The sequence below is a fragment of the Archocentrus centrarchus genome (assembly GCF_007364275.1).
Source record: "Archocentrus centrarchus isolate MPI-CPG fArcCen1 chromosome 18 unlocalized genomic scaffold, fArcCen1 scaffold_23_ctg1, whole genome shotgun sequence".
In the NCBI taxonomy this organism is placed as follows: Eukaryota; Metazoa; Chordata; class Actinopteri; order Cichliformes; family Cichlidae; genus Archocentrus; species Archocentrus centrarchus.
The window spans coordinates 3,702,640-3,728,561 of NW_022060145.1; the positions used below are offsets into that span (position 1 = coordinate 3,702,640).

General features: G+C 42.2%; 1 protein-coding gene across 1 annotated transcript; it reads left to right on the forward strand.

The window, feature by feature from the left end:
• On the forward strand, nt 1–25,821 carry LOC115775050 (protein O-GlcNAcase). Its single transcript, XM_030722494.1, has 17 exons — nt 1–155; nt 3,422–3,473; nt 11,715–11,812; nt 12,245–12,375; nt 12,455–12,626; nt 12,765–12,863; nt 14,591–14,860; nt 15,746–15,832; nt 15,959–16,434; nt 16,522–16,696; nt 18,586–18,642; nt 18,997–19,082; nt 19,227–19,331; nt 19,540–19,631; nt 20,117–20,306; nt 21,846–22,005; nt 22,447–25,821. The coding sequence occupies exons 1-17, from the start codon at nt 116–118 to the stop codon at nt 22,581–22,583; spliced, it is 2,427 nt and encodes an 808-aa protein (XP_030578354.1). The 5' UTR covers nt 1–115; the 3' UTR covers nt 22,584–25,821.
• The last annotated feature ends 101 nt before the right edge of the window (nt 25,822–25,922 follow it).

Genomic DNA, 25,922 nt, shown 5'->3' on the forward strand with positions numbered 1-25,922 from the left:
GGAGGTGGAATCAGATCGAGGAGAGGCATGAAGAGTATCCCTGGGATCTAAGCTGACAGATAGGGACAGCATCTTGTCTGCCCTCGCTCTTCAGGGGAAGCGGAGGGAGGCCAGGATGGAGGAGAAGAAGCAGTTTCTTTGTGGGGTGGTGGAAGGTAAGAGCACCCGACTTCCAAATCGACCTGACAGATCATGTGATTTTTTTTTTCTTTTTTCTTTTCACCTCGGGGGGCTGCTCTTAAACAGACAACCATTTGACCTATATTTACAAGCGAACATTTGTTACCTACTCACACACACTACACCTACGTACGTGTGTGTGTGTGTGTGTGTGTGTGTGTGTGTGTGTGTGTGTGTGTGTGTGTGTGTGTGTGTGTGTGTGTGTGTGTGTGTGTGTTTGGGGGCGGGGTGGGGGTTATGTTTAAGAAGACAGGCCTAGCTGGGATGAAAAGGTTTTATGAAAGATCTAGTGGTGACCAGTCAGGCATGAAGTGGAGATGACAAAGCAGGCGATGAAAATCGTTCACTAAGGTCTGGTTGAAAGGTTGCTGCCCAAGGGAAGACAGTGAAGTTGAAAGTGATGTAAATTATGATGATAATGACAGGAATGTGATGCTGATGATGGGGAAGGTAATGACTTGGAGATTGTGATGAGGTTTGTTATTATGACAGTAAAATGATGATGGGGATGCTGCGGATGATGTGAGATGTAATGATGATGGTAGTACTGATGATGACGAGACATTGAAAGAAATCAAGAAAGAAGCGAAGAACTGGAGTTCCTCAGCTGACGAGGATACTGCAAAAGGACACCTGTCCCATCATATCATTCCATAACCACACTCACACTAAATGAACAGGGTGGCATGGTGTGAACTGAGCTGTACCAGGGGCTGGAGGAGCAACTGCAAGAGATGTGAAAGGTGAAGTTCAGCAAAAGTTTTTTTGAAAGGTAGTCAGCAGCTTGCTGCGGAGATAACTGCTTGACTGCGCACATTATCTGCACTGTAACGCTACTCTGCTACATGTGCAGAAGATGCAGAGACCAATTCTAAATTCAAATTTTTTTACATCATGTAGAGGAAAAATGTGTGTACTGTACAACATAGATGCAAATGCCAAAATACGTGTATTGCCCGATATGTGATTATTTTTAATCGTCAGGGTGTAATTATTGAGAAGGAAACAACAACCTATTAAACAAAGTTGTCCCAACTGTTTTTTTTTGTTACATATTTGTTATACACTGCAAAAGGCTGTTTTTGTCATTCAGTGTTTGCACAAAATACACGTAAAACTATGTGTGACTTTTTATACCTTTGATGTCACAAATCCACAGTTTGTTTTGTTTTGTATACTACACACACTCACCAGCCACTTTAATGGCTGCAGTTTGCTTGTACCAGGTCGGGTTCATGGCATAGATTTCAACAAGGTGCTGGGAACATTCCTCACAGTTTCTCGGAGATTTTGGTGATCGCGTCACACAGTTGCTGCAGATTTGTCAGCTGCACATCCGTGACACATGCTCCACCACGTCCCAAAGGTGCTCTACTGATTTGGAATCTGGTGACTGTGGATGCTGTTTGAGTAGAGTGAACTCATTGTCATGGTCACAGAACCAGTTTGAGATCATTTAAGCTTTGTGATACGGTGTATTATCCTGCTGGAAGCAGCCATCAGAAGATGGGCACACTGTGGTGATAAAGGGATGGTCAGCAACAATGCTCGGGTAGGATGTGGCATTTAAATGATGCTCAGTTGGAACTAAGGGGCTCAAAGTGTGCCAAGACAATATCCACCATCAGCCTGAACTGTTGATACAAAGCAGGATGGATCCATGCTTTCATGTTGTTTATGCCAAATATACTGACAAACTACCATCTGCAGAAGTCAAGACTCATCAGACCATGCAACATTTTTCCAATATTCTACTTAAATAATTTTGGCGAGCCTGTGTGAACTGTAGACTTGTTTTCCTGCTCCAGCTGTCAAGAATGGCACCTGGTGTGCTCTTCTGCTGCTGAAGCTCATCTGTTTCAAGGTTCTTCTGCTTACATTGGCTCTGACCTCTGGCTCACTGGATATTTCCTCTTCTTCAGACAGTTCTCTGTAAACCCTAGAAATGATTGTGTGGGAAAATTCCAATAGATGAGCAGTTTCTGAAATACAATCATGCCACATTCAGAGTCACTTAAATCACTTTTCTTTCCCATTCTGATGCTCAATTTGAACTTCAGCAAGTTCAGAAAATGATGAGAACATCTGTTATCTTAAATTATGCAAATTAGATTTAATGTTCAGTTAAACTGTTAATTGGCTAATTAATCTTTTTCAGTAGTCACAATCTATAAATTATCACAACAGAACAACAGAATAAAAAAGATGCAAAAATTCCAACTCAAGCAGCGTTTTGAAATGATTTGTTTTATCTTAACACGCATCCAAACTTCAAAACACACAGTTCACAGGGATATAAAACAGGGAAAAGCAGCAACAAATCCCTAAACTGGAGCAGTTTTTGCTCAGTGAATGTTTGAAATCATCATTGATTATTAAAAGTGTTGCAGATTCATTTTTTTCCCCGCACTTTTTGGTTTGTCCACCGCCTCAGCTTCATAGCTCTGTGAATCTCCACCAAGCTGGTGCTGCACACACTTTGCTGATTCTTGTGCATGCTCAAACCCTGTGGTGGCATCCAGCAGAGGTAGTAATTGGGTTTGGCTCAGTGTGCAGCGTTCCACACACACACATATACAGACATGCCATACCTGTGCACAATAATATAAAACTAATTCCCCACAGGTATTTAGCAGGAGAAAAGCAGTTTAAATTGTAAGTGTATTTGATTTAATTTTTACTCTGACCCACTTACTGTACACAGATATTCGCACACACACACAGATTGCAGACTTATTCGAAACACAAAGGAGGGAGAGGGACGCTGGAGATGCTCCCATTTCTAAGAATAGAAACTGTGATGGAGAGTGTAGCTGGAAATGAATTATGCCTCTGCCAAATGCAGCAGGGATGTGACCACGTAAGCTTTGGGAGATTTTGAAAAAAGATTTGTGTAGCTATACTTACTCCTCTGTAGCTGTAATGCCAGCTAATTGTGTCCAGTAACTGTCTAATTTGTGAATAAATGCTGCAGATTATTGAACAGAATAACACATTGTTTTAAATTACAGTAACATTTGCAGAAGTGTCACAGTGAAAGACTGTTGTAGAGGTTTCGCAGCATATTTGCTTCCACGTGTAAACGTGAGACTGCACAGAAAATATTTTCCATAAAATGTCTGATAATGTGATAGCAAGTAGAGAAGCCACTGAAGATCTCCATTTGTGTGTGGATTGACACAGTAATCGTTACAACTGATTCAATAACCTGTCGTGCTCATTTTTTATTTTTCCATTCCAGGTTTTTATGGGAGGCCTTGGTCTATGGATCAGAGGAAAGTACTCTTCCAATGGTAAGTCTGCCAACACTGGGATATTTGTGCTTTGCTTGTCTGCAGGCCTGCATGCACTCTTCTGTATGCACAGTCTGTGAGCACAGGCGAGCATGCATATGTCTCCTAAACCTGGTCAGAGGGGATGCTTCTGTGTCGTTGCTCTTCTTTTCCCCAAAACAGTGTGGGCTCAGGAGCTGCTGACCTGATGCCTTTAGGCTAAACCCAGACAAAAGGCTCTATTTCAGTGCCAAGCATTGCTTCAGAGAGAAATTACTGAGGCAGCAAAGCGAAGGGCAGCTTCATCCTCAGTACTGGGGCTCAGCCATGGGTGACAGGAGAGGGAAAGGAGAGGCTTATTTTATTATCTTATTATAGTGAAAGGACAGCGGAAGCGACTCAAAGATGGCATGTGGAACACAGTCCATATTTGATGTTAGAAATTCAATATTTTAGTGAGTGTTATGTTTTGGATGTCAAGGCATTTCCAGTTGATATCAGATAATTAAAGTGCCTGATCATTTAAGGTCGACCTTTTAAGCTCTTCTTCATTTCCTGTTACATACTCCAGTGTAGGTCCAAGTGATCTGCAGAAGCCCCACCCACCTTCTATTCACACCTTCTCTTTCAAAGGGGCAGCCAATGAGAAGAAAGCTGGCTGAGTAATTGGGCAGCCATAAGGATAGATGAGCTAAAACAACCTTTTTTCAGAAAGTGGATCAGCTGGTGGGCTGCACCAAGGCCCAGTACAAGATAAATAAGGATTCATTTGAACAGTAAATCATGCAAAGTGAGTCCAGCAGAGACCACAAATTAGAATACGGAGCTGGAAATGAACAAATTAGCTCCCCTTTAAGTGTCCCCACCTTAACTGTGTTTTGCCGAGCATGAAGCTCTGTAATGAGGGAGCTGCTCAGCACCATCACACTCTTTAGCCGGTTGGAGCCTGGAGTGATACCAACTCAGTGCCAGGCTTTGAGAATTAAGCAAGACGACAACTTAAAAAATGGTGGACCAAAGCTATTTAAGCCAGAAACATCAACAATCTAGATAATCGAATGTTCTTAAGAGTAAGGCTGCTCTGAGAGGCAGTGATCTAATTTAAAGGCAGCACTGTTGGGGGTTCAAATCTTAACTAAATGAAACAAGCTTATTGAGTATGCCACAGCAGTTTTCATTAACAGTTTCATCAGCTCACAAAGAGAGACGAGCTCTTTCAGCATGAATCAGCTCCCAGTGATTTTCATGACAGCAGAGGCAGAATACTAATAGACTATTTTCCAGCACACATTCAAAGCTGCATTTTCTCGTCCATTCAGGAAGAATCCATCAGGAACACAACAGTAAAGGAACAACAATACAAATGAGTGCGCTAATTAAGAATGCGACGTTCCCTTTCCATGTATGTTCACATTCGCCCAACTCATAAAAGCAATTAATTCTTGATCATACATACAAGTGGAACAGCATAAATCCCTGTTGGGAGCTGTGACACAGTTGTGCAGCTCAGCAGCCAATAGTCACAGCCGTCTGCATCCCCAGAGAGGGTGGGTCCCGCTGCTCTCTTCTTTCCACTGCCTTTAAACATATGCGCATAATATTTTTCCAGATTTTTAAAACGCATTGTTTGTGCTTGGATTTTGTAATAAAAGCCCATGATAAGCAGTTTTAGACGTTACTGAAACTTATCTTTAAAGTTGCAGTGTTTTCCAGGCAAATGCTCTGGGAGGGTGCAGAAGACTGAAGAAAGAAGTGCTGGATGCTTTATAGAGAAAATGAATTAATTTTCCAAAACTTTTGCGTAGTTGCAGCTGAGTGTGTAGGCTCCGGATTTATTTATAGAGGGGCTTTTTTAGAGTCCGGCGTGGGGTGCAGGCAAAATTCATACACTGAGTGTTGCATAAGATTGGCAGCATAGGGCCGTGGTTGCGTCTACAGTATGCAATTGTGTGTGTGTGTGCGACTGCGTGTTTGAGGGAGGTAGGCTGCAGCTTTGTGGAGGCGACTTACCATCTGTGCAGGAAGTGAAGCAGAGAGAGAGAGAGAGAGAGAGAGAGAGCACAGCCACAAATGATAAGAAAGACAAGAGCTGGTCTGTGTACAGAGACAAAGCAATATTAATGTTTGTATAGATGGATACTGTATGTGTATGAATGATGCTGTCCTAGTACTATGCTCTATTTATAATTCAGGAGGTCATTTCCTGTAACTGAGACAGCCTTGGAGACTCTCGATCAATACAGCGCCTCTTTTTCTTGCAGCTAGATCCATTCTTTTTGTTTTTCCCTCCTTCTGTCCTCACCCTTAAATCCAATTCTGTCTCTCTCTGTTTTTCCTTCTCGGTTGGACGCTTGAATGCTTGAATGTATACACGAAAATCACACATACATAGAGCTCATGCATGCTTCAAACCATCTATACACACATTTTTTTAGAGCAAGTCAAGCGTGATATGTTAAAGTGGAGATGAGAAATAGGGCAGGACACAACTGAAAATAAACCAAAGCAGCTGATTTTATGGAGCTTGCATTTCCTAATGGTATCATGTGTTCTTTTCTGTTTACAGACACACGCACCTATGCACAATTAATATGCACAATTTGTGAAAAATAGCTGCAGATGAGTTCTTGCCTCATTGTTTTGTCACTGTCCTACAGCCACAGCCTCGCTGTTCTCTGTTTGTCTTTTCTCTTTTCTACAAATTCAGATTATTAGTTTGAGCCATGGCTGTAGTCTGAGCTACTTACCCTGAGATTTGGCTGTAGCTTTACCTTAGTAACATTTGTCATTAACTTCACTGGGACGTTTTTGTTTGAGCTAGTCTTTTTACAGTCCAGTGTTTTTTCTTCTTCTGAGCAGGTTCTTCATCGGGTGAAGTAGATCTAAGCTCATGATCTAAGTTTGCATCTTTAAATGTCAGCAAGCACTGCTGAGAGAGAGAGAGAGAAAAGGAGAGCTGCCATATGTTGTCCTGGATATTTGCAGGTCCACCTCAGCAGAATCAAACCGAATTCTAATCAAAGTCTGAGCTCCAGTGTGAAGCAGATACTGTACATGAGTCAAATATTGACTGTAAGGAGGAAAAAATAAAAAACTAACTACAGCCCACTGGGCAGCATGCTGGTGCAGTGGTTTGCATTGTCGCCTCACAGCAAGAAGGTTCCTGATTCAAACCCTAGCGGGGACCTCTCTATACGGCTTTGCACGTCCACTGCACGACTGTGTAGGTTTCCTTTGGGTGCTCCAGCTTCCTCCCATAGTCCAGACACATTGTGGGGATATTCGCCATCCCTGCGCAGCAGCACTTGCGTTTTACTTAGGTTACACAGTGAACTTTATACGACTAACTTAGCATAAGAGAAACACTCGACAACATTTTCTCCGTTGGCTGGCATTCTTCACACACACTGTGGACTCAGCCGTTTATTCAAAAAAAAAACATATGTAAAACTAGTGGTGCGCATGGGGAACTGCAAGGACACTGACGTCATCACGTCTTGCATGTCTAATTGGATGCTGATAAACATGGCTTTGCCCTATTAACAAAATATGCCTAACACTCCCACTCAAAAACATGTTTACAGCTCTCTCTACTGTAAAGTGGAAAACAAAACATTTCACATACTGACAGTTCAAAAAAAAAAAACTAATTAAAAGAAAAAAACATTCTTCTTCATTACGTTATTTGCACTGTCAGCTTCCATTACTCTCCAAACAAATAACCCATGAATTTTTCAAATTTGACCTTTGACACTGGTTTGGTAAATACATCAGCTATCATATCTGCAGTAGGACAGTAAACAACATTGATTTTCCCCTCTGTGTGTGCAGACCGTACAAAGTGATATTTTATATCCACATGTTTGCTTCTCTGCCTGCATACTGGGTTCTTCGATGATGCTATTGCCCCCTGGTTATCCTCATAAATTTTGACTGGTAGATGTTTGTTATTACCATCCATCCCTTTCAGTAATTGAACAAGGTACATGCTCTCCTGAGTAGCGGCTGCTAGAGCCATGTACTCTGCTTCACAGCTAGATAGCGCCACTGTTGGCTGCTTCCTGCTTTTCCATGAGATTACTGCACCGGTCTCAGCTAAGCTGAAACAATGTCCAGTGGTGCTTCTCCTGTCATTTTTGTCAGCTGCCCAATCAGCGTCACTATACGCCTCAAGCTGTAGGTTTTTGTCACATTTCCTGTAGTGTAATTCCTGATCCATAGTACCCTTTAAGTACCTCAGTAAATGTTTTGCAGCAGTCCAATGCTGTTGCTTTGGCTCTGCCAAGTGTTGTGATAGTTTGCTAACTATCCAACTTAAGTCGGGCCTAGTACATGTCATAATGTATATCAAGCTGCCCACTATCTCTCTGTAGCCTGATGAATCAATTACATCACCATCATTGTCAAAATGTAATTTTTGCTCAGATGGGGTGGCTCTCGGTTTGCATTCACACATTCCAAATCTGGCTAACATTTTCTCAATGTGTCTCTTCTGTGTCATTTTGATTTCTCCATCACTGTAGTTAAAATCAATACCTAGGAAGTGTTTAAGTGGACCCATATCTTTCATCTTAAACCTTCTCTTCAGCATTTCTTTCACATCTCTCAATATGGTGTTGTCACTGGCTGCTATGATTAAGTCATCAACCCACACTAACAGCATGACTTTCTCATTCCCAGATTCCCTGGTGTAGACACAATGATCAGCATCATTTTGCACAAAACCATTCCCTGTAAGGTGTTCATGCAGTAACATATTCCAGTTGCGACCGGACTGTTTTAACCCATACAATGACTTGTTGAGTTTACACACAAGATTTTCTCCTGTTTTTGACTTGACCTCAAAACCTTCGGGTTGCTCCATATATACCTCACAGTCCATGGGAGCATGCAAGTAAGCAGTCTTTACATCCATTTGGTGAAGGATAAGATCCTCCTGCACGGCAACCTGCATCAATGCTCGGACTGAGGTCATATTGGCAGTGGGTGAAAATGTCTCTTTGTAGTCAATCCCTTCCACCTGACCGTACCCCTTTGCCACATATCTGGCTTTACAAGTCTCAGACCCATCTGGACTTTCTTTTACTGCATATACCCAGCGACCTCCCACTGCTTGTTTACCCCGTGGCAGTGGTGTTAATGTGAAAGTTTTATTCTCAGTTAAGGATTGCATCTCTTCTTTCATCGCATCGCTCCACAGTTTTGATTTTCCTGAATTCATTGCCTCACTAAACGTTTTAGGTACACCATAGGTCACTCTGTAGAAATAATCCAAATTTTCTGTTTCATCACACTCTGCCTTACATTGATACTCTTTTAGGTAATCAGGAGCCTTTCTCTCCCTCACAGGATACCTCTGTTCTACCTGCTCATTCTCTGTACCATCTGTCTGGGTTGGACCTGCCTCAGTTGTCTCCACACTAGGCTCTCTAGTCTCCTCAGACTGTCCCTGATCCTGACTCTCTACCTTTGGTGTTGCATCTCCATAGCTCTCTGTATCATCCTCCAAATCATAACTGGTCTGTGTCTGGCTATCTGCACTGCTTTTAGTGATTGCTTTCACCAGTCTATGTTTTAGGACTTTTCCTGTGTCCGGATAGTAGATGTTGTAAGCTGGGCTATACTTATCGTAGCCTACAAAGATTCCTTTGTCACTCCTAGCATCCAGCTTCTTTTTATCCTGCTTATACGCGTAACATTCAGATCCGAATACCTTCATGTTAGACAGGTTGGGTGCTTTCCCTGTAAAAACATAGTAAGGTGTCTGCTCTAGACGCTTACTGTAACACCTGTTGCGAATCTGAGCTGCTGTTTGCACTGCGTATGTCCACAACTGCTTTGGGAGTTTACTCTCCAACAGCATGCATCTTGCCATCTCGAATAAGGTTCTCCATCCTCTTTCGGCCGTTCCGTTCTGATGGGGTGAGTAGGGTGCACTTGTCTCGTGCCTTATCCGATTACTCCTAAGTAAGGACTGGAACTCTTGCCCTGTAAATTCCGTTCCGTTATCACTCCTTATACACTTAATCTTTCCATATGGAGCTACATCAGCCATGAATTTTTCTGTAGCTTGCGCTGCATAGCTTTTTGCCTTCAGAAAGTATGGAAAAATCATCCCACTGTAATCATCTGTAAATGCTATTGCATACTTGTACCCATCTTTATCTGCTGGTTCTATTGGGCCGCACAAGTCTGTGTGCACTAGCTCAAGTATGGATGTTGCCTTTGCATCTGCCTGTCTGTTTCTGCTTTGTGTGAATTTGCCCTGCGTGCATATTTCACAATTTTGGTTTGACTTATTTTTGCCCTTAATAGACATCCCTTCAACAACACTCTCTAACTTTACAATGTCATCAAAATTACAATGACCTAGTATTTTGTGCCACGTTTGCATATCATGACAACCATACACTTCATCAATGTTTTCACTTTCAACTGTGCTAAGGTAATACAGCCTACCATACACATCCATTTTGAACTTTGTACCGTCCCTGTTGACCAGCCAGTCATCGCCGTCTTTGAATCGGATCTCTGCGCCGTTGCCTGTCGCTGCCTTGACGGAAAAGATGTTCTGCGGGAACGATGGGATGTAGAGCGCCCGCTTGAGTCTCGTTCTCACTCGTCGCCCCTCGCTGTCCAGCAAGTAGACCTCGGCGTCTCCCCTCATCTTCGCCATGCCGCTCACCTTGGTTCCGTCGGCCAGCTCGATCATGTGGTCCTCTGGTCTGAAGCTCTTGTCCACCGTTTTGAACTTGGTGGCGTCGTTGATCATGTGCGATGTGGCTCCGCAGTCGACCATGAGCCCTTTCTTGTTTTCTCCTTGCACTCGACAGTCACTCATCTTAAAGAAAAATGACGACTGTGCATCTGTCGGTTCATCCGCTTTCTTGAGTTGGTCACGGCCTCGGCCGCGTCCGCGCCTTTTTCCACGCTGTGGTGTGTCCCATGCTCGATCCTCTCTCCTCTGTTGCACGTCGTTGGGGCATGCTCGGGCCATGTGTCCTCGTTTCCCGCACGCGTAGCACTCCACCTCGGCCATGTCCACCTTCTTTCCTCGGCCTCTGCCGCGCGCTTTCGTTGCCCCGCTTGTTCTCATCACATTGTCCTCGGTCACGTCTCCTATTCCATATTTCTCTGTACTTTCATAACTGCGTAGTTTACTTTTAAACTCGCCAAAAGTCACGGCTTCATCTGACTGTGTCACGTGCACAACGAATGGTTTGTAGGACTCTGGTAGCCCTTTCACCACCATTGCAATCATAAGTCCATCACTAATTTGTTCGTCTGCTCTCCTTAATGACGTGAAGATAGTCTCTGCTCGAATTATGTATTCGGTAATTGTCTCATCGCTAACTTTACAGAGTGAGGACAGTTCACAGTAAAGACTCACGACCCGTGGTTTGTCTTTGCCAACGTAATGCTTTCGCAGAATCTCCAGCGCCTTTCTTCCGTCTCGTTCAGCCTCTCTCATGACTAACGATAAACTTTTGTTGTCCAATACTTGCACAAGTTCCGCGTAAGCCTCACCATTCTTTGCCTCGTCCTCGGCGAGAGCTACTTCGTCCTCCTCGTCGATTTCAGGCATCTCTGTAATGGTTTCCCTGAGATTACGAAGCTCCATGTGCGCGAGGAACCTTGCTTCCCAAAGTTCGTAACTTTTCTCTTCGCCGTCGAACAAAAGTCTGCTCCACCTGTGCCCCAAGTGACTGGGCCCATAACCTGTGGGGATATTCGCCATCCCTGCGCAGCAGCACTTGCGTTTTACTTAGGTTACACAGTGAACTTTATACGACTAACTTAGCATAAGAGAAACACTCGACAACATTTTCTCCGTTGGCTGGCATTCTTCACACACACTGTGGACTCAGCCGTTTATTCAAAAAAAAAAACATATGTAAAACTAGTGGTGCGCATGGGGAACTGCAAGGACACTGACGTCATCACGTCTTGCATGTCTAATTGGATGCTGATAAACATGGCTTTGCCCTATTAACAAAATATGCCTAACACACATGCATGTTAGGCTACCTTGTGATTCTAAACTGACCATGGATGCGAGGTAGATAAAGTGCTTTAAGTGTATAAAATAAATCATTATATGGTTAAAAAAGGCAGTTACAGTACATTTACCATCTCATTATGAATCACAGCAGCTGTGATTTTTCTGCAGCTTTTCCTTTTCCTTGGTATGTATTATCAGCATTAGGAAAAGTCTTCGTGTTACCTCCCTGTGACCCATCCGGTCATGTCTTTCTCCATAAGGATGCAGCACTGGGGGTTGAACACCTACCTGTATGGTCCGAAAGACGACCTGAAACACAGACTGCTGTGGAGAGAAGTCTATTCTCCTGAAGAGGAGGGTAAGGACCTCTAATCATCATTTGTTCCATCTGTTAATTTGTCAGGCCCCTTTTTTGCTCATATGGTAAAACCAGCTTTATTTAAAGGGCACAGCAGGACTTCTCGGGTACATTCGGAGAATTCCCTTATGACATTAAATGTTTTTCATTATAATCATAAAGGCGTCTACAGTTTTCATGACATCCATTATATTTTTGGTTGTACTTTTTATTCCCTGCATTAAGCTGAACTTTCCTCAGAAATACATAAAAAGGAGAGAAATGAAATATCATTAACACATTATAACACAGCTCAGGATTTAGAGTGTAATTTTGTTATATAAAAAAAAAGGTACTGATAAAATTTCCAGACTTTTTCAATCAGTGTTTAAAATATATTTTTTCCTATTTTAAAATTCTTATTTAGGATTTTTACTTCTGCCTTCCTCCCAGGTCAGCTGCGTACTCTCATAGTAGAGGCCCAGTCAAGAGGCCTCAGGTTTGTTTACGCGCTCTCTCCTGGTCAGGACATTGTCTTCTCCTCTTCCTGTGACTTGACTCTACTTAAACGCAAGCTAAGACAGGTATGCCACACAAAGTCAGCTACTACAGAAGATTCATTTGCCTCCGCTTCTTTGAACACGACCTCATCACTCTGTCCAGGTATCAGACCTGGGTTGCCAGGCATTTGCCATTCTGTTTGATGACATTGATCACTCCATGTGTCAAGCCGACAGCGAGGCCTTCACTTCATTCGCCCACGCTCAGGTCACAGTAACCAATGAGATTTATCGGTTCTTGGGGGAACCACCTGTCTTCCTATTCTGCCCAACAGGTAGGCTTGTAGAATGAGGACTTGTTACCAGGACTAAAAATGAAACAAAGGAATTTAACATGAACACTTTTTACTTTTGCCTCTTTGTGTTTGTGAAACATTACTTCTCATTGCTTTTCTCTCTCTCTCTCTCTGTAGAGTACTGTGGTTCCCTGTGTTCTCCCAGCGTATCCAAGTCTCCCTACCTGCAAACTGTCGGAGAGGACCTGCTGCCTAACATAACAGTAATATGGACAGGTAAGGTGCAAACATCAAAGACCTGTCTTTACTACACAGTATAATTTGGCTGCATTCCCACAGACCCAAACCAGAATCTTGAAGTACGGCTTCTTGTTTTATGTGTGCTTCATTAGTTGGCCTGCAAAATTCTAATAACAGCACACATACACAGCTCAGCTCACACACATGCAAATGAGTGCAGGCAACAGTCCACACAACCTCCCCCATGAACCAGAAAATAAGGTGCACATCCACCCACATGCATATGGAAGTACAGTAGAGCGCGCACATGTACGCACATTATCGCCCACCCTTAGTTCATTTGTTGAATTTTACTGCTTGTCTCTATATTTCTACTTCAGAAGCTGTTCTATAGCAGCCACTTTACCAGGGTACTGTTATATTTATTTTTTTATTGCAACATTACACTGTGCACCACTGCTTTATGGCTGCATTTATATTGTGTTATATTTTTAGTACTCCATCAACATTACAAGATGGTTGAAGCACTGAATGTGTTCAGCCATGACAGGTTTTACTCATTCTATGCCACTTGCATATTGCAGATATAATTTTCATTTTTCATAACAATGGCTTTTGTTTCACTCGTGAAACCTGCCATATTTAAAGAATATAAAGAGGTTTATATATGCTTAATATAGTGCTCTGGCATTGTTTTAATTGGACAAAATATGAGTGTGGTTTACTTGCTTTTATCCATCAATTTTCTTAACTGCTTATCTAATATTAGACTTGAGTATGAGAACATTATCCTTTAGGAAATTGTCACAATTTAATAAAAGGGGGACCCGAAAAGATGAGAAAACTGCAGCTACAAAATCCAGTCCTGCTAAACAGACAGTGCATGAAATTCAGGGCAGAAAGTGCATTGTTCAAAAATGAAAATCAAAAGTCTAAACAGGGTACAAAGAAACCAAACTCAGATGATAGTCTCAGAGCATGAGGGATTAGAAAACAGGGAGGGAAGAACTGTAACGTGCAGGTGATTTCAGTCAGGCAGTTAGGAAGGTGGGAGAAGAATAAAACAGGAACAGTAAAAATGCAGAAACCCACAGGAGAAATTAAGCTTCAAAGTAAAAGAGGAAGCAAATTGACAGGGAGACTGAGAATATACTCAGAACAAACTCACAGATACTGGAAGACAAAGTCAGAAGGAGCAGAGGACAAATAGAACAGGGAAAAAACCTTCAAAAAGAGAAAGAAATAGCTCATTACAAAGCCCAAGACGTACATTAGTTGTAACAGAAACAGAAGGTTTGTGTGAGATGCTCATTCTCTGTGATTTTGGAGCAGCTGCCCTTGTTTGAATAAGAAACAAGAAGTCCCTCCAGGAGGCCCAGAAGAACAAGGACATTGCTCTGCATGCCAAATGTGCACCAAAGCTAGTCGAAATATTCTAGGTGGTTGTGTCATTCAAACATAAGCACCTTGGGATTCCAGTTTTTCAAACATCTTCATAGTAAGATTGTTGTCAAACTGTAGTTTGTTTAGCCACGCTACAGTAGACTTCTTAAGTGGATGATGGCTGTGAGATTTACTGAATTTTACATTTTGAGTACTGGTTAAGTTTTGAGTTGCGAAAATGTAACATTCAAATACACTAATTGCTCTCAAACGGGGAGAAAGGAGCTTGATTCCAGTCTCCCTCATATGAAGTTGTGAGCAAGCTTGTTTCTTAAATTTTTAGGCTTCCTCGTAACATTTCCCTTCATCCTGTCCCACAGGCAGTAAGGTCATTTCCAGGAAACTGTCACTAGACTCCCTGGCTGAGGTGGAGTCTGTCCTCCAGCGCCCCCCACTTATCTGGGACAATCTGCATGCCAATGACTATGACTCCAGACGCCTCTTTTTGGGGCCCTTTAAGGGTCGAGAGCCTCAGCTGAGGAACCATCTCAGGGGCCTTCTCCTCAACCCCAACTGCGAGTTTGAAGCCAACTACATCCCACTGCACACGCTGGGAAGCTGGCACAGAGCTGAAAAAGAGGATATGAAAGGTGAGGGACTGAACAGAGGGAAGGCAGATGGAGGGAGGAAGTAGCAGGATATGATGAGACATCCAGAGTTAATAAACTAATATTGGCTCTGCCAGACCACATGCATGTACAGTTAGTCCCGTTGCTTAAGGAGAAATGTTTAATAAGCCAGTGTTGCTTGGCAACTAGCACCGTTTTGACCACCAGACAAACATTGTGTCTGATATTATCTAACATACAAACAAAGTTAAAGCTCCATCTGTTGTTGAAAAAGCTGTTAAAAACACTGTGGCTTTAAGTTGGCAGCATTAAGTCATTCCATTAGTATTTTTTTCCACAGAGTATAATAAATTTTATATTTGAAGTATAATGTAAGAATTCCTATCACATCTCTGCACAAGTGGAGGTGCGGCACCTCATTAATTTGACATTTTGTTCATGTTCATTGCATCTCATTTACCGTGACAGTAAAATATATGAGAACACGGGCAGACAGAGTAAGGTGAAACCGGGGAATTGGATGTAAAATTGCAGAAACAGAGAAGCGGTGTAGCGTGTGATGTTCTGAAGACTGGGTGGGGGAGAAGTGATGGAGGAATAATTGCACAGCGTGATGAAGGAAGAAATGAGAAAAGAGCCAGGTCCCTCTGTGGGGGAAGAGCAAGGCGGTAGGCTGGAGAACAAAGAGGCTTTCAATGGAGGAGATGAGAAGAAAGATGAAGGGTGGGCTGGGGCCCATTGTGAGAAATTTTAATTATTACGCAAGCCTGTGCTGTGCAAGTCTGTAATAGCTTATAGTGGAAGCCAGTAAGCGTCACAAAATGACGCTGCAAAATGTGGCTGTTTTTGGTTGTGAAATATTGTATGAAAATCCTCACGGTCCCTTCATTGTTATGCGTGCTCCAGATGAGGAGCGTGATTACTGTCCTGATAGAGCTCTGTCTGCTGCGCTGAAAGACTGGATGGAAGAACTCAACCAACCTTTACAAGCTGGTAAAAAATATATATATTTACATATGAACATTGATGATTTATTGTTGTTTATGTTCAGACTTGTATTTTTACTCAAAAACACAAACTGTGTGTGTGTGTGGGGGGGGGTTTTCATGATGGTTGTAGGCCGGCAGAACGCAAGGACGGACCAGCGTTCCTCTGTCCCAGCATCTCACTGTAAAACTCCTGACAGATCTGACTGTCCCTCCACCTTCAGAGGAACCTCTGCTGTGGCCAGACTCCCAGTCTTCCCCCTGAATTCCAGCTCCCCTCCGTCCTCACCCACTAAGGTGAGTGGGGAGAGGGAAGGACGAGAAGGAGAGAAAAGGAAGTCAAACCAGTCTTGCCAACCGAACCAGCAACCTCCAGGATCTAAGCCTGGAGTACCTGCAGCTGGAGGCCGGGGACAGAAGGCCCAGGGTCGTGGGCTCTGCAGTGGGAAAGGTCAGTTAAGTGAGTCCCAGGTGCGGCTGCTGGTTGGTCTTCATTATCTCCCTCATGAACATGGCCCGTCAGCCCAGAAACTGCTGCAGGATCTGACCTGGCTGAAAACAAACTGCCACCTGGTCAGCGCTAACAGCAAGAAGGCAGCACCTCAGAAGGTCAGTGAGGTTTTTGTCAGGAGCTTTGTTGAGGTACTTTGATTTATGAATAAGAACAACATAATGTAGTTGGTTTTATGTCCTCAGGTTGATGAATGGCGTGGGCGGGCCTCCAGGTTTCTTTCTCTGTGTGAAGACATAGCACAGCTCCACTGCAGTGTCGTGGGCGGGAACAACAGGGCTGTGCTCTATGACCTTTACCCTTATGTGTGGGACCTGAGGAACACAGCTCTGGTGGCAAAGGCATTTATCTGCTGGCTTGGTAAGGAGACAGTGACAGATGCAATATACTGCCATACTATTTGTATGATGTATTGAGCTATGCTCTGCTTTGATCTTATGTGCTGTACTAGAAAGTGCTATGCTATACTTTTCTGTGTTTAATACAGTATATAGTATATTAACATATTAGCAGTATAGTACTATTAGAATAGAGTATAGTATTATAGTGCTGTACTTATATTGGAAAATTGGGGGGTCACTGCCCCGAGTGTTCTGATTACCACAGGGACCACTGTTAGCTTCACCTTCCACATCCTCTCTAGCTCTTCTCTGAGCCCTTGGTATTTACCAAGCTTCTCGTGTTCCTTCTTCTCGATGTTTCCCTAACTAGGTATTGCTCCCTCTATCACTACAGCCTTCTTCCTCTTCTTGTCCACCACTACTATGTCTGGCTGGTTAGCTATCAGAGATTTGTCTGTCTGTATCTGGAAATCCCAAAGGATCTTAGCTCAGTCATTCTCTATCACCCATGGGGGCATATCCCAATTTGTCCTCGGGACTTCCAGGTCATACTCGACAGATGTTTCTGTATACTATGCCAGCCACTTGGTTATGGCGTTCCATGTATGCCCTGCCTGCTAGCACCTGAATCAAATGGCTGATTACCTCCTCAGTATGCAGTCAAGTCCTCCAGAGTCCTGCTAATGACTTCTATATTTGACTCAGGTGTGTTGAAGCAGAGACACATCTAAAAGTTGCAGGACATCGGTGCTCGAGGCCTGGATTTGAGGACCCCTGATGTAAGGGGTTGCAGGAGGAAGTTATTTGTTACACATTCAAGCAAGTTCCTTCTGCATGTTTGTGCAGTTGTGGTTGGCTGTAGCTCAGTAGGTAAAGCAGGTCACTTACTGATCGGAAGGCCAGCGGTTCAATTCCTGGCTACTCCAGGCTACATGCCAGTGTATCCTTGGGCAAGATACTTAACCCCAAGTTGCTCTCCGACACGACCGTCAGAGTATGAATGTGTGTGAATGTTAGATAATTAAAATCACTTAGCTTAGTAAACATGGAAGTGCTTGTATGAATGGGAGTGTGTGGGTAAATGTAAAAAACGTGTTGTATAAGCGCTTTGAGTAATCATACTGAGTAGAAAAGCGCTATATAAGAACTAGTCCATTTACCTTTACCATTTAACACCTGTCCCACAGCGATTGTACCACACCTGAGGTACAGTTGTTAAAAAAACATATTTCACTTGAACTTCAAAGCAAGTGTAGACGTGTCCACTAATTTACTTGTAAAATGTTTCACCTGGACATGATAACTGACACAGTTTAGCAAAAACAAACAAAAATGTTTGTTGCTTTCTTTTGCTATTACTATAACAGAGCAGAGCATAATAGCATAGTAGTAGTATACCACACTACACTGCCCTATAATACTTGGTCCAAGTATACTAGAAACATGCTGCAGCATACAGTTTACCATGTTATTTAACTAATGTTATACTAAGATATTGTGTAGTATTATAGTATTATACTGTAAGAGTCCAGCACAAAACTCTGCAGTAGTAAAAAATAACATAGCACAATATAAAGTGTTACTGTTTTGTATAGACATCTATCCATTTTCTTCCACTTATCCAATTTAGGGTCGCGGGGCAGCTGGAGTCTATCCCAGATGCCACAGGGTGAGAGGCAGGGTATACTCTGGACAGGTCGCTATTCTGTCTGCATAATAGTAGTATACTTACTGTTCTAGTAGTATGCTGTATAGTCTCTGTTCTACTATATACTTAACAAAGTATAGTATTTAGTACTTCTGTGAAGAGAGGACACTGGAGGAATCACTGAAGAGGTTCTGTAGATTATTGCAGTGTCGATGTCTCATTTTCCTCTTACACTCTAACGTGCTCACTTGCTCACTCAGATGGACGAGTGCTGAGTGACAGCTCTGCCCTCGGGTCCTGGAAGAACTGCTTCCAATGTGAGTAAGCCTGATCTGTGAAGGTCTTTAAACTTTAAACTTTTCATGTCCTTACCTATGCCTGAAATAACTTACTACAAAATTCAGTCATTACTTCTCAGCTCGTGCTCAGTGGAGCCCAGCTGATAGTGGTGCAGGGAGGACTGAAATATTTATGATGCACAAAAAAAAAAAGTTAATTTCAGCAAATATCTCTTGTAGAGCTGTAATGCTATAAACCTCTGAACTTTTATGCTTGACATAAATTTTTCAAGCTGGGTGATCATTCTGCATATGCACTGGTAACTTTCCTGGCATTTCACTGGCCCTAAGCATGTGATGTAACCAGTCACATGTGATTGTTTTCTGTGTTAGGGTGTGGGAAAACTACAGGAGCGGACCTATTGGGAGTAGAGTCTGAGCCATGGGTGTTCAAAGGGGGCGTGTCTGGGGAGGTGCAGGTAATTAGATGCTTTTTTTTTTTTTCAGTTGCCATTTATGATGCATCTGTTCTTAGATTCTTGATAATATTTTACTCAGCCCTGTCAAGTTGAATCCCTAAAACTGTCTGATGTGTGTGTGTGTTTTTTTCATGTGGTGTGCAGATGCTTCTCCCGATAGGCAACAGCAGTGAACTTTTCACTCATCCTCCTCCTCTCTTCCCTACCTCTCGCCTCTACAACATCAGGCCCTACCACAGCAAAGACAAGGTAGTCTCACCCACCCACAGAAACTCAAAATATCACAGAGAAAGAATGTGCACAAAAGGGGAAATGGAAAGTCATATGTTAGCTTTTACAGTTGCAGTAAACAGTCATGGTATTAAATAAAGAAATGGAGAAAAGTAGCAAATTTAAACAAATTGTTAAAAGAAACACTTGGTTTAATAAATCACAAACATCTGTGTTCGTATTTAAGGTGGAGCTATATCGAATGGTCCGCCAATTTCACCTGAGGACGCAGGGTGGCCCAGAGTCCAGCGCTGCTCATCCGGATGTAATAGGAGACAGGTGTGTCTGTGTGTGAGAGAGAAAAAAATCACTAATCAAGATTTCCATCATTAACTGTCATCAGTGTCGAATGAATAGAATTAATAGACTATCATCTTACTATAATGATTGTAGCGTATTAATGTATATACTGTATGTCTGGATGTACCCCATCTCTTCCCTAACAGGTGGGCCAATCTGAACAAAAGTTCACACGTACATCATCATGCATACAGGGATTACTAACATTGATGCTTTTCGAAAACTATTATAAATGCCAATTCTTTGGATTTTCAGATATATTATGTTAGTTTCATCATACCTCTGCGAATGCGATGTTACACTCTCCGTGTGTTTGTTCACCATACGTCGCCTGTATGCAACTTAACACTCACCAAAATTTGTAGCCATGACAGAATTTTGTTTGAGTCACCACTAAATATGGAATGAAGACTTTGAAAAAGTTCCACCGGTATAATTAATAATGCTTAATTTCATTCTCCTAGGTGTCTTGGACCATGCCTGGCATTGTGCCCTGAGTACAGCTTCATCTTGGAGGATGAGCTGGGTGTTTGCGGCTGTGTGTTAGGCATCTTGGATGTTCGCTCCTTTGCCAAGCGGTGCCAGGCCAGCTGGATACCTGCCATGAGAGACAAATACCCACCAAAAAACAACGGCACACACTCAAACACACAGGTGAACACATGGGCACTGCCCTCTCACAAGAAGTCAGTTAAACATCTCTTTTTGATTGAGAACCTACCATGTAAAGCTGAATCATACATGTTCACAGAGTGCACAGGGATATGGACATACCCAACATACCAGTTTAAAATATGAACACAAAACTTAGACTTATCAGTACCTGCTGTTAGACCATCTGGATTCCTCTGTGACGGATTAATAACTTCCTGGGAGGTTGGTGGTGCACATAGCTAAACACAGAAAATGACGCACACAAACACACACACACACACACACACACACACACACACACACACACACACACACACACACACACACACACACACACACACACACACACACACACACACACACACACACACACAAAATGCAACCAGATTTTAACAGCTGCTGCCATGGGAAAGTGACTATTTGTTAATACAAGGAGAAATACAGCAATATGGCAAATATGGTGGAGGTAAGAATTTAAGTGCCTTAAAATACAGAATGTTTATTGAAAATTGAAGGATATACTGTAAGGCACAGTGCTGTGACAGTATGGTCACCGTGTTGTTTTTACCCATCATGACAAACACGTCAGTGATCTCAGCCAAAGAGCCAAACAGAGCTGGTGGTGAGCAGCAGACAGAGTCAAACTCTGACATCCGCGGAGGAGTTATTTGGCCACCCTGTGCGTCATGGAGAACGCTGACAGTAATGCTTTGGATCATTCACACTTCAGTCTGCAGCCGCAGGTGCAAAAGCATAAATATTTACCAGTTTTCGTCACATTCAAATGGGCTAGAGTACAAGAATGTTTAATTTGGGAATCCATTGACTAGTCCACTGAGTTGAGAGTGCTGGCAGTTTTTTAAGGCTTCCAGCAGAGATCCATGCCAGCGCCTCCGGTTCCACCTGCTGGTCATTATTTACAAATGCAGCCAAATTTAGAAAGAAAGAAAAAAAATGTCAAACCCCTCTCCTCCAAGTGACTGTAAGTGGATCTTCCAAAAATGGTCTCCACTGATTCTACATATTCATATGCATAGATCCATTTATGGAGAATATTGAATTATTTTTATTTTTGTTCCTGCTTTGTTGCACATATTAACCTATTACTGGTATTTTCCACAAAATACTGTTTAATTAGCTGCTCATATGCATTACATTACTTGAAATTTAGGAAAACCCATCACTGCCACTTAACTCCATTCCAAGAAAAATGCTCACTGGCTTCTTAGTGAGGATGTCCGTTAGACTAATCCCAGAAGTCTTTGCATATATAAAAAAAAAAAAAAACTGATGATACAGCAGTGTCGCCAGGCAGTGGCCATACACTCAAAATGTAATGTCAGCAAGTTTGAATTTGTAATGGTGATTGGTGGTTAACTGTGTGTTTGTATTAATTTGGTTGTTGGGTTGCTGGGTAACTGGAAATTATTCTGGTGCCAAATATGTCAAATTGGTAACATCTAGTGGCAGCTGTAGGAAAAACAATCTTCTGCAACATTTTGTGAGAATGCATCTGCGTCTCTGCTTTCCTTTGTGCAGGACTTGATCCAGCTGATGGAGGAGGATCAGGGCGAGTACCCAGACTCGCTGCTCTATCACTTTCCCTCGCAGCTGAGACTGGATGCCCTGCCCGAGCTGGTGGACATCAGCGTCAGCCGCACCCTGCTCACTGCCCTCCTCACTGCGCTTAAGGCCAATGGTAAGCTCACAGTGTGTGTGTGTGTGAGCGTATGTTTTGTTAAATAAAATTCTGCTGTGGATATTAGCGTCAGTCTGTATGCGCTAATAACCTTACGGCTAAATAAAAGGATTAGAGGATGAGAGATAAGCGGAAAAATATCATAACACCACTTCACATACTCCAATAATGCAAGCAAGGGTTCAAGTGAAAATCTGCTTGTGGTCATTTTCACACCATTAAATTTAAGTTACTGTTTGTAATAGCTGATTATGAATGCTGCTAGCTGACTAACTACTGTAGACTATATAAAGGAATTATGTTATCTAATACTTTTGCTTTATATGGTGCATGTATATTTGCATAACTCATGATGTTCAATCAACAGTCTAGGGGAAAAAAACTGATCTGGTTTATGACCGCCTCTTCGCTTTGCGATTTTTGTGCTGTACGTGTGTTTAGGTTCTCAGGGTGTGTTCTGTGAGGTGCAGCCTACAGACCGTCAGAGGCTGGAGTTCTTGACAAAACTGGGCTTCCTGGAGATCCTCAGAGGAGAAGCCAGGAGCAGAGAGGGGGTGGTGCTGGGGAGGCTGCTATGAACATAAACACACACAAACACTCACACAAGCATTCACACGATCACATACATACGCACCACGACAAATAACAGAGGCATTTGCACTGATGTGGTAGATACACCGAGGCACTTATGCACACTGAAAAGGTGTTAGAAATACAGTGTGTACAGCATGGTAGGAGATAGACAACTGAGCTTTGCAAAGAAGTGGGGTCCATATTTTTCTCCATCAAGAGAGGAGACCTTATTTTGAGTGACAGTTCTGGATTCCTTTGAGTCTGTGTGGCAGTAATGGGGATGAACCCAGAGTTTTTGGAGGGATTTACAAAATATAAAATAAGCTTAAAGTTTAAACCTTTAGCAGAGCTGTGTTAATCTTTCTCAGATTCCACCCCGACTGAGGATTACAAGATTTCTCAGAGAAAGTCAGCAACAGAATAGGTTGCGGTCGGAGTGGCGTGCTCGATCCAAGCAGCTCTGTGGGGCCGTAGGTCATTTCATCAGATGTGTCTTTTCCAAGCTGGAATAATCAGTGTTATGGAGCTTTTTATCATTTTTTCTTGTTTACTTGTTTTTTTGGGTCAGGTGTCAAGCTAGTTTGGTTCATTTGCACTGCTTTCATTGGGTTAACTTTCAGAAACAGCAGGCTGCCATTATCAACAAAAAGAGAAACATCTTTGTGCACTACCTGCTCTCTATCAAGCTGCAGACACACACACACACAGACACAGACACTGCTGAAGTGTCCCTAAGGAAGGCATTATTGTTTCCAACTGGCCTGACCTCTGACCTCTCAGAGATCTTCCTCTTAAAGCCTATCTTACTAAGGATGATGTGTCAGACTAGTTCTTACATAGCCATAGTAAATTTTTAAAGCCTTGCCTTTATTAGTGCACGGATTACACAAATCGAGCTTTAGTTTAAGCAGGCCACAAAGTCAATCGCATCAGCTGATCTCATTAACAGCCCAATATTAGCTGATACGATCCATCTACACATCTAATTAGCAAATCTCATACAGGGCATGCTATTCAAGCTTCTTTAGCCTGCCCAGAGTCACTGTGCATACAAACTGCTTTGCACACTCTCTCCATCCCAGCTCTGACATAATCAGTACCATATCTGTTGTCACTGATGCCTGCTCTGTCCTGTACTGGGGTCTTGCTGATGATTTGCCTGCATCAAATGTTCCATGTGTACATATGAAAAGGCAAGAAAGTCACAGAAAAGAAAAAAGAAAAAAACAGTCTTCTTTTGTATAAAGTGGTCCCGACTGAGATGATATATGATGCTGTAATGACGAAGCTTGGTGCTGGTAGGCAGATATTGTCAGCTTTGGACTGAGCTAGATTGTCTGTCTCCCCGTTTCCACTGTGCTAACCTGGCTGTAGCTTCATATTAACCACACAGAGAGTGTTGTCAATCTTCCTGCTAAAGTATCAAACTTCTTCTAAGCCAACATGGAATAATCCTGTCCAAAACATGACCACAGAAACGCCTCTGTGGTTGATCCCGTGCTCTTCTATGTCTGCTTTGTTTATAAATGATTTTTTTTTTTTTCTCTTAAGGGTTAGGATGTTTTCCAGTGCCTATCCTGTTGGATAAAAAGTCTGCTAACATCAGATCAGAACTAGGCCTGGCATCACTGTTTACACTTGCTTAGTTTAGATGAATGTTTACATGCATGAAGAACAAAAAAAATCGTGTGGCTGTTCAGAAAATAGGGACACAAACAAATGTCATTGTACTGGCATGCTCTAACATAGCAACATACATGATTTTTATTGGACAGCCATAGTAGCTGTAAAGACGTAGGAACACAACAAGAAAATGCAAACGCATGCATGCTCAAATTCCATCTGCAACACAATAACACACTCACACACACAAACACAAGTTTACATGTAATTGAGTTGGTTATAACTGATACCTCTGCTTCATTTCGCATAATTTCCACAGCCGTCGGCTCTTACAGACATCAAAGTGTGTGCTACACACTGGCCTTGGTGGTATGTGTGTGTATTTTGTATGAGATGTACGCATGTGTGAGTGTGTGCCAAAAAATACAAACCAAGACAGCTTTGTGATCTCTGCCTTTATTCTAAACAACAATAATGAACGCAGGTCAATCTGTTATCACTATGTAGGTGTTGTTTCTACAACATAATCAATAAAACACAATTGTTCCTCCAGGACTGCAGCTGACCAGTCATGTGGTTGTGATGTCATAGCTTTAGGACTTGTGAAAAGGATTCAGGAAGTCAGATGAGATCACAGAAAGAGACAGAAAAAGTCGAGGGAAGGGGTACGCTGTGGTGCTTTACCAAACCAAAAGCCAGTGTTAACTCATCATTGTTTTTTCTTCTTCTCAGCTTTCAAAGTTAGAATTATACAATAAAACTATTTAATTGAAAGTCTTTCAAAAAGCCCTGAAGGCAAACTTCACACAGGCGCTCTTTTACCCATGTCACAAAGTTATTCAATTCAGTTCAGTTCAATTTTATTTATATAGGGCCAAATCACAACAAACAGTCGCCTCAAGGCGCTTTGTATTGCCGGTAAAGACCCTACAGTTATAACATCACAAGAATGTGATTGGTCAGCAGAGATGGCCTGGAGCATCAACACTTATAACCAAGTACAACACCAACATGGTGATTTCCAACGATGTGATTAACACACACACACACACACACACACACACACACACACACACACACACACACACACACACACACACACACACACACACACACACACACACACACACAAACACTCTAAAAGAAGCACAACAGCACCCACAATCAAATCTTCAACTTAAAGTATGTAGAACTATGAATGTTCTTTTTTTGTAATGCAGCTTAAGAAGATGCAACTACTGTTTGTGCAGGTATTTATATTTATACTTTTTTTTTTTTTTTTTTACTATTATGCTTGATCATTCACAGACTGAAAGACACTTTTGTATGTTTCTTCTTGTTACCGGCTTCATCACCATTGTCCATGAAAAACTTCGTAGTCTGAGATCTGGAAATTGCGTATAAGAAAAGAAAAAAAAAATAAGGGCCCCAAAATAGCAATGCATGATGTCATTGTTTGTTCCAGAAAGTTGTCACCTCACCTTTATGGGAATTTATTATTGTTATTCTTTTTTTTCTAATTTAAAAATGTGTGTGAATGTAGGTGTGTGTGTTTGGAGTGATGATGGCAAATATATGTACGTGAACAATCTACACAGGCAACATGAAGCACTGTGAAAATAGAAAGTGTAGTAAACCACAGCATTGTTTTTTTTTAATTTGAGATCATTTTTAACAACTATTATGACAATAATAATGATCAAAGTAATAATAAAAACAGT

Bases quoted from the DNA above. Each gene is read 5' to 3' on its own strand.
- LOC115775050 (XM_030722494.1), top strand. From the start codon at position 116: ATGGAGGAGAAGAAGCAGTTTCTTTGTGGGGTGGTGGAAG. The intron at 14,861-15,745 runs GTGAGGGACTGA...TGCGTGCTCCAG, and splicing joins TGAAAAAGAGGATATGAAAG to ATGAGGAGCGTGATTACTGT. The intron at 19,083-19,226 runs GTAATTAGATGC...TGTGGTGTGCAG, and splicing joins GCGTGTCTGGGGAGGTGCAG to ATGCTTCTCCCGATAGGCAA.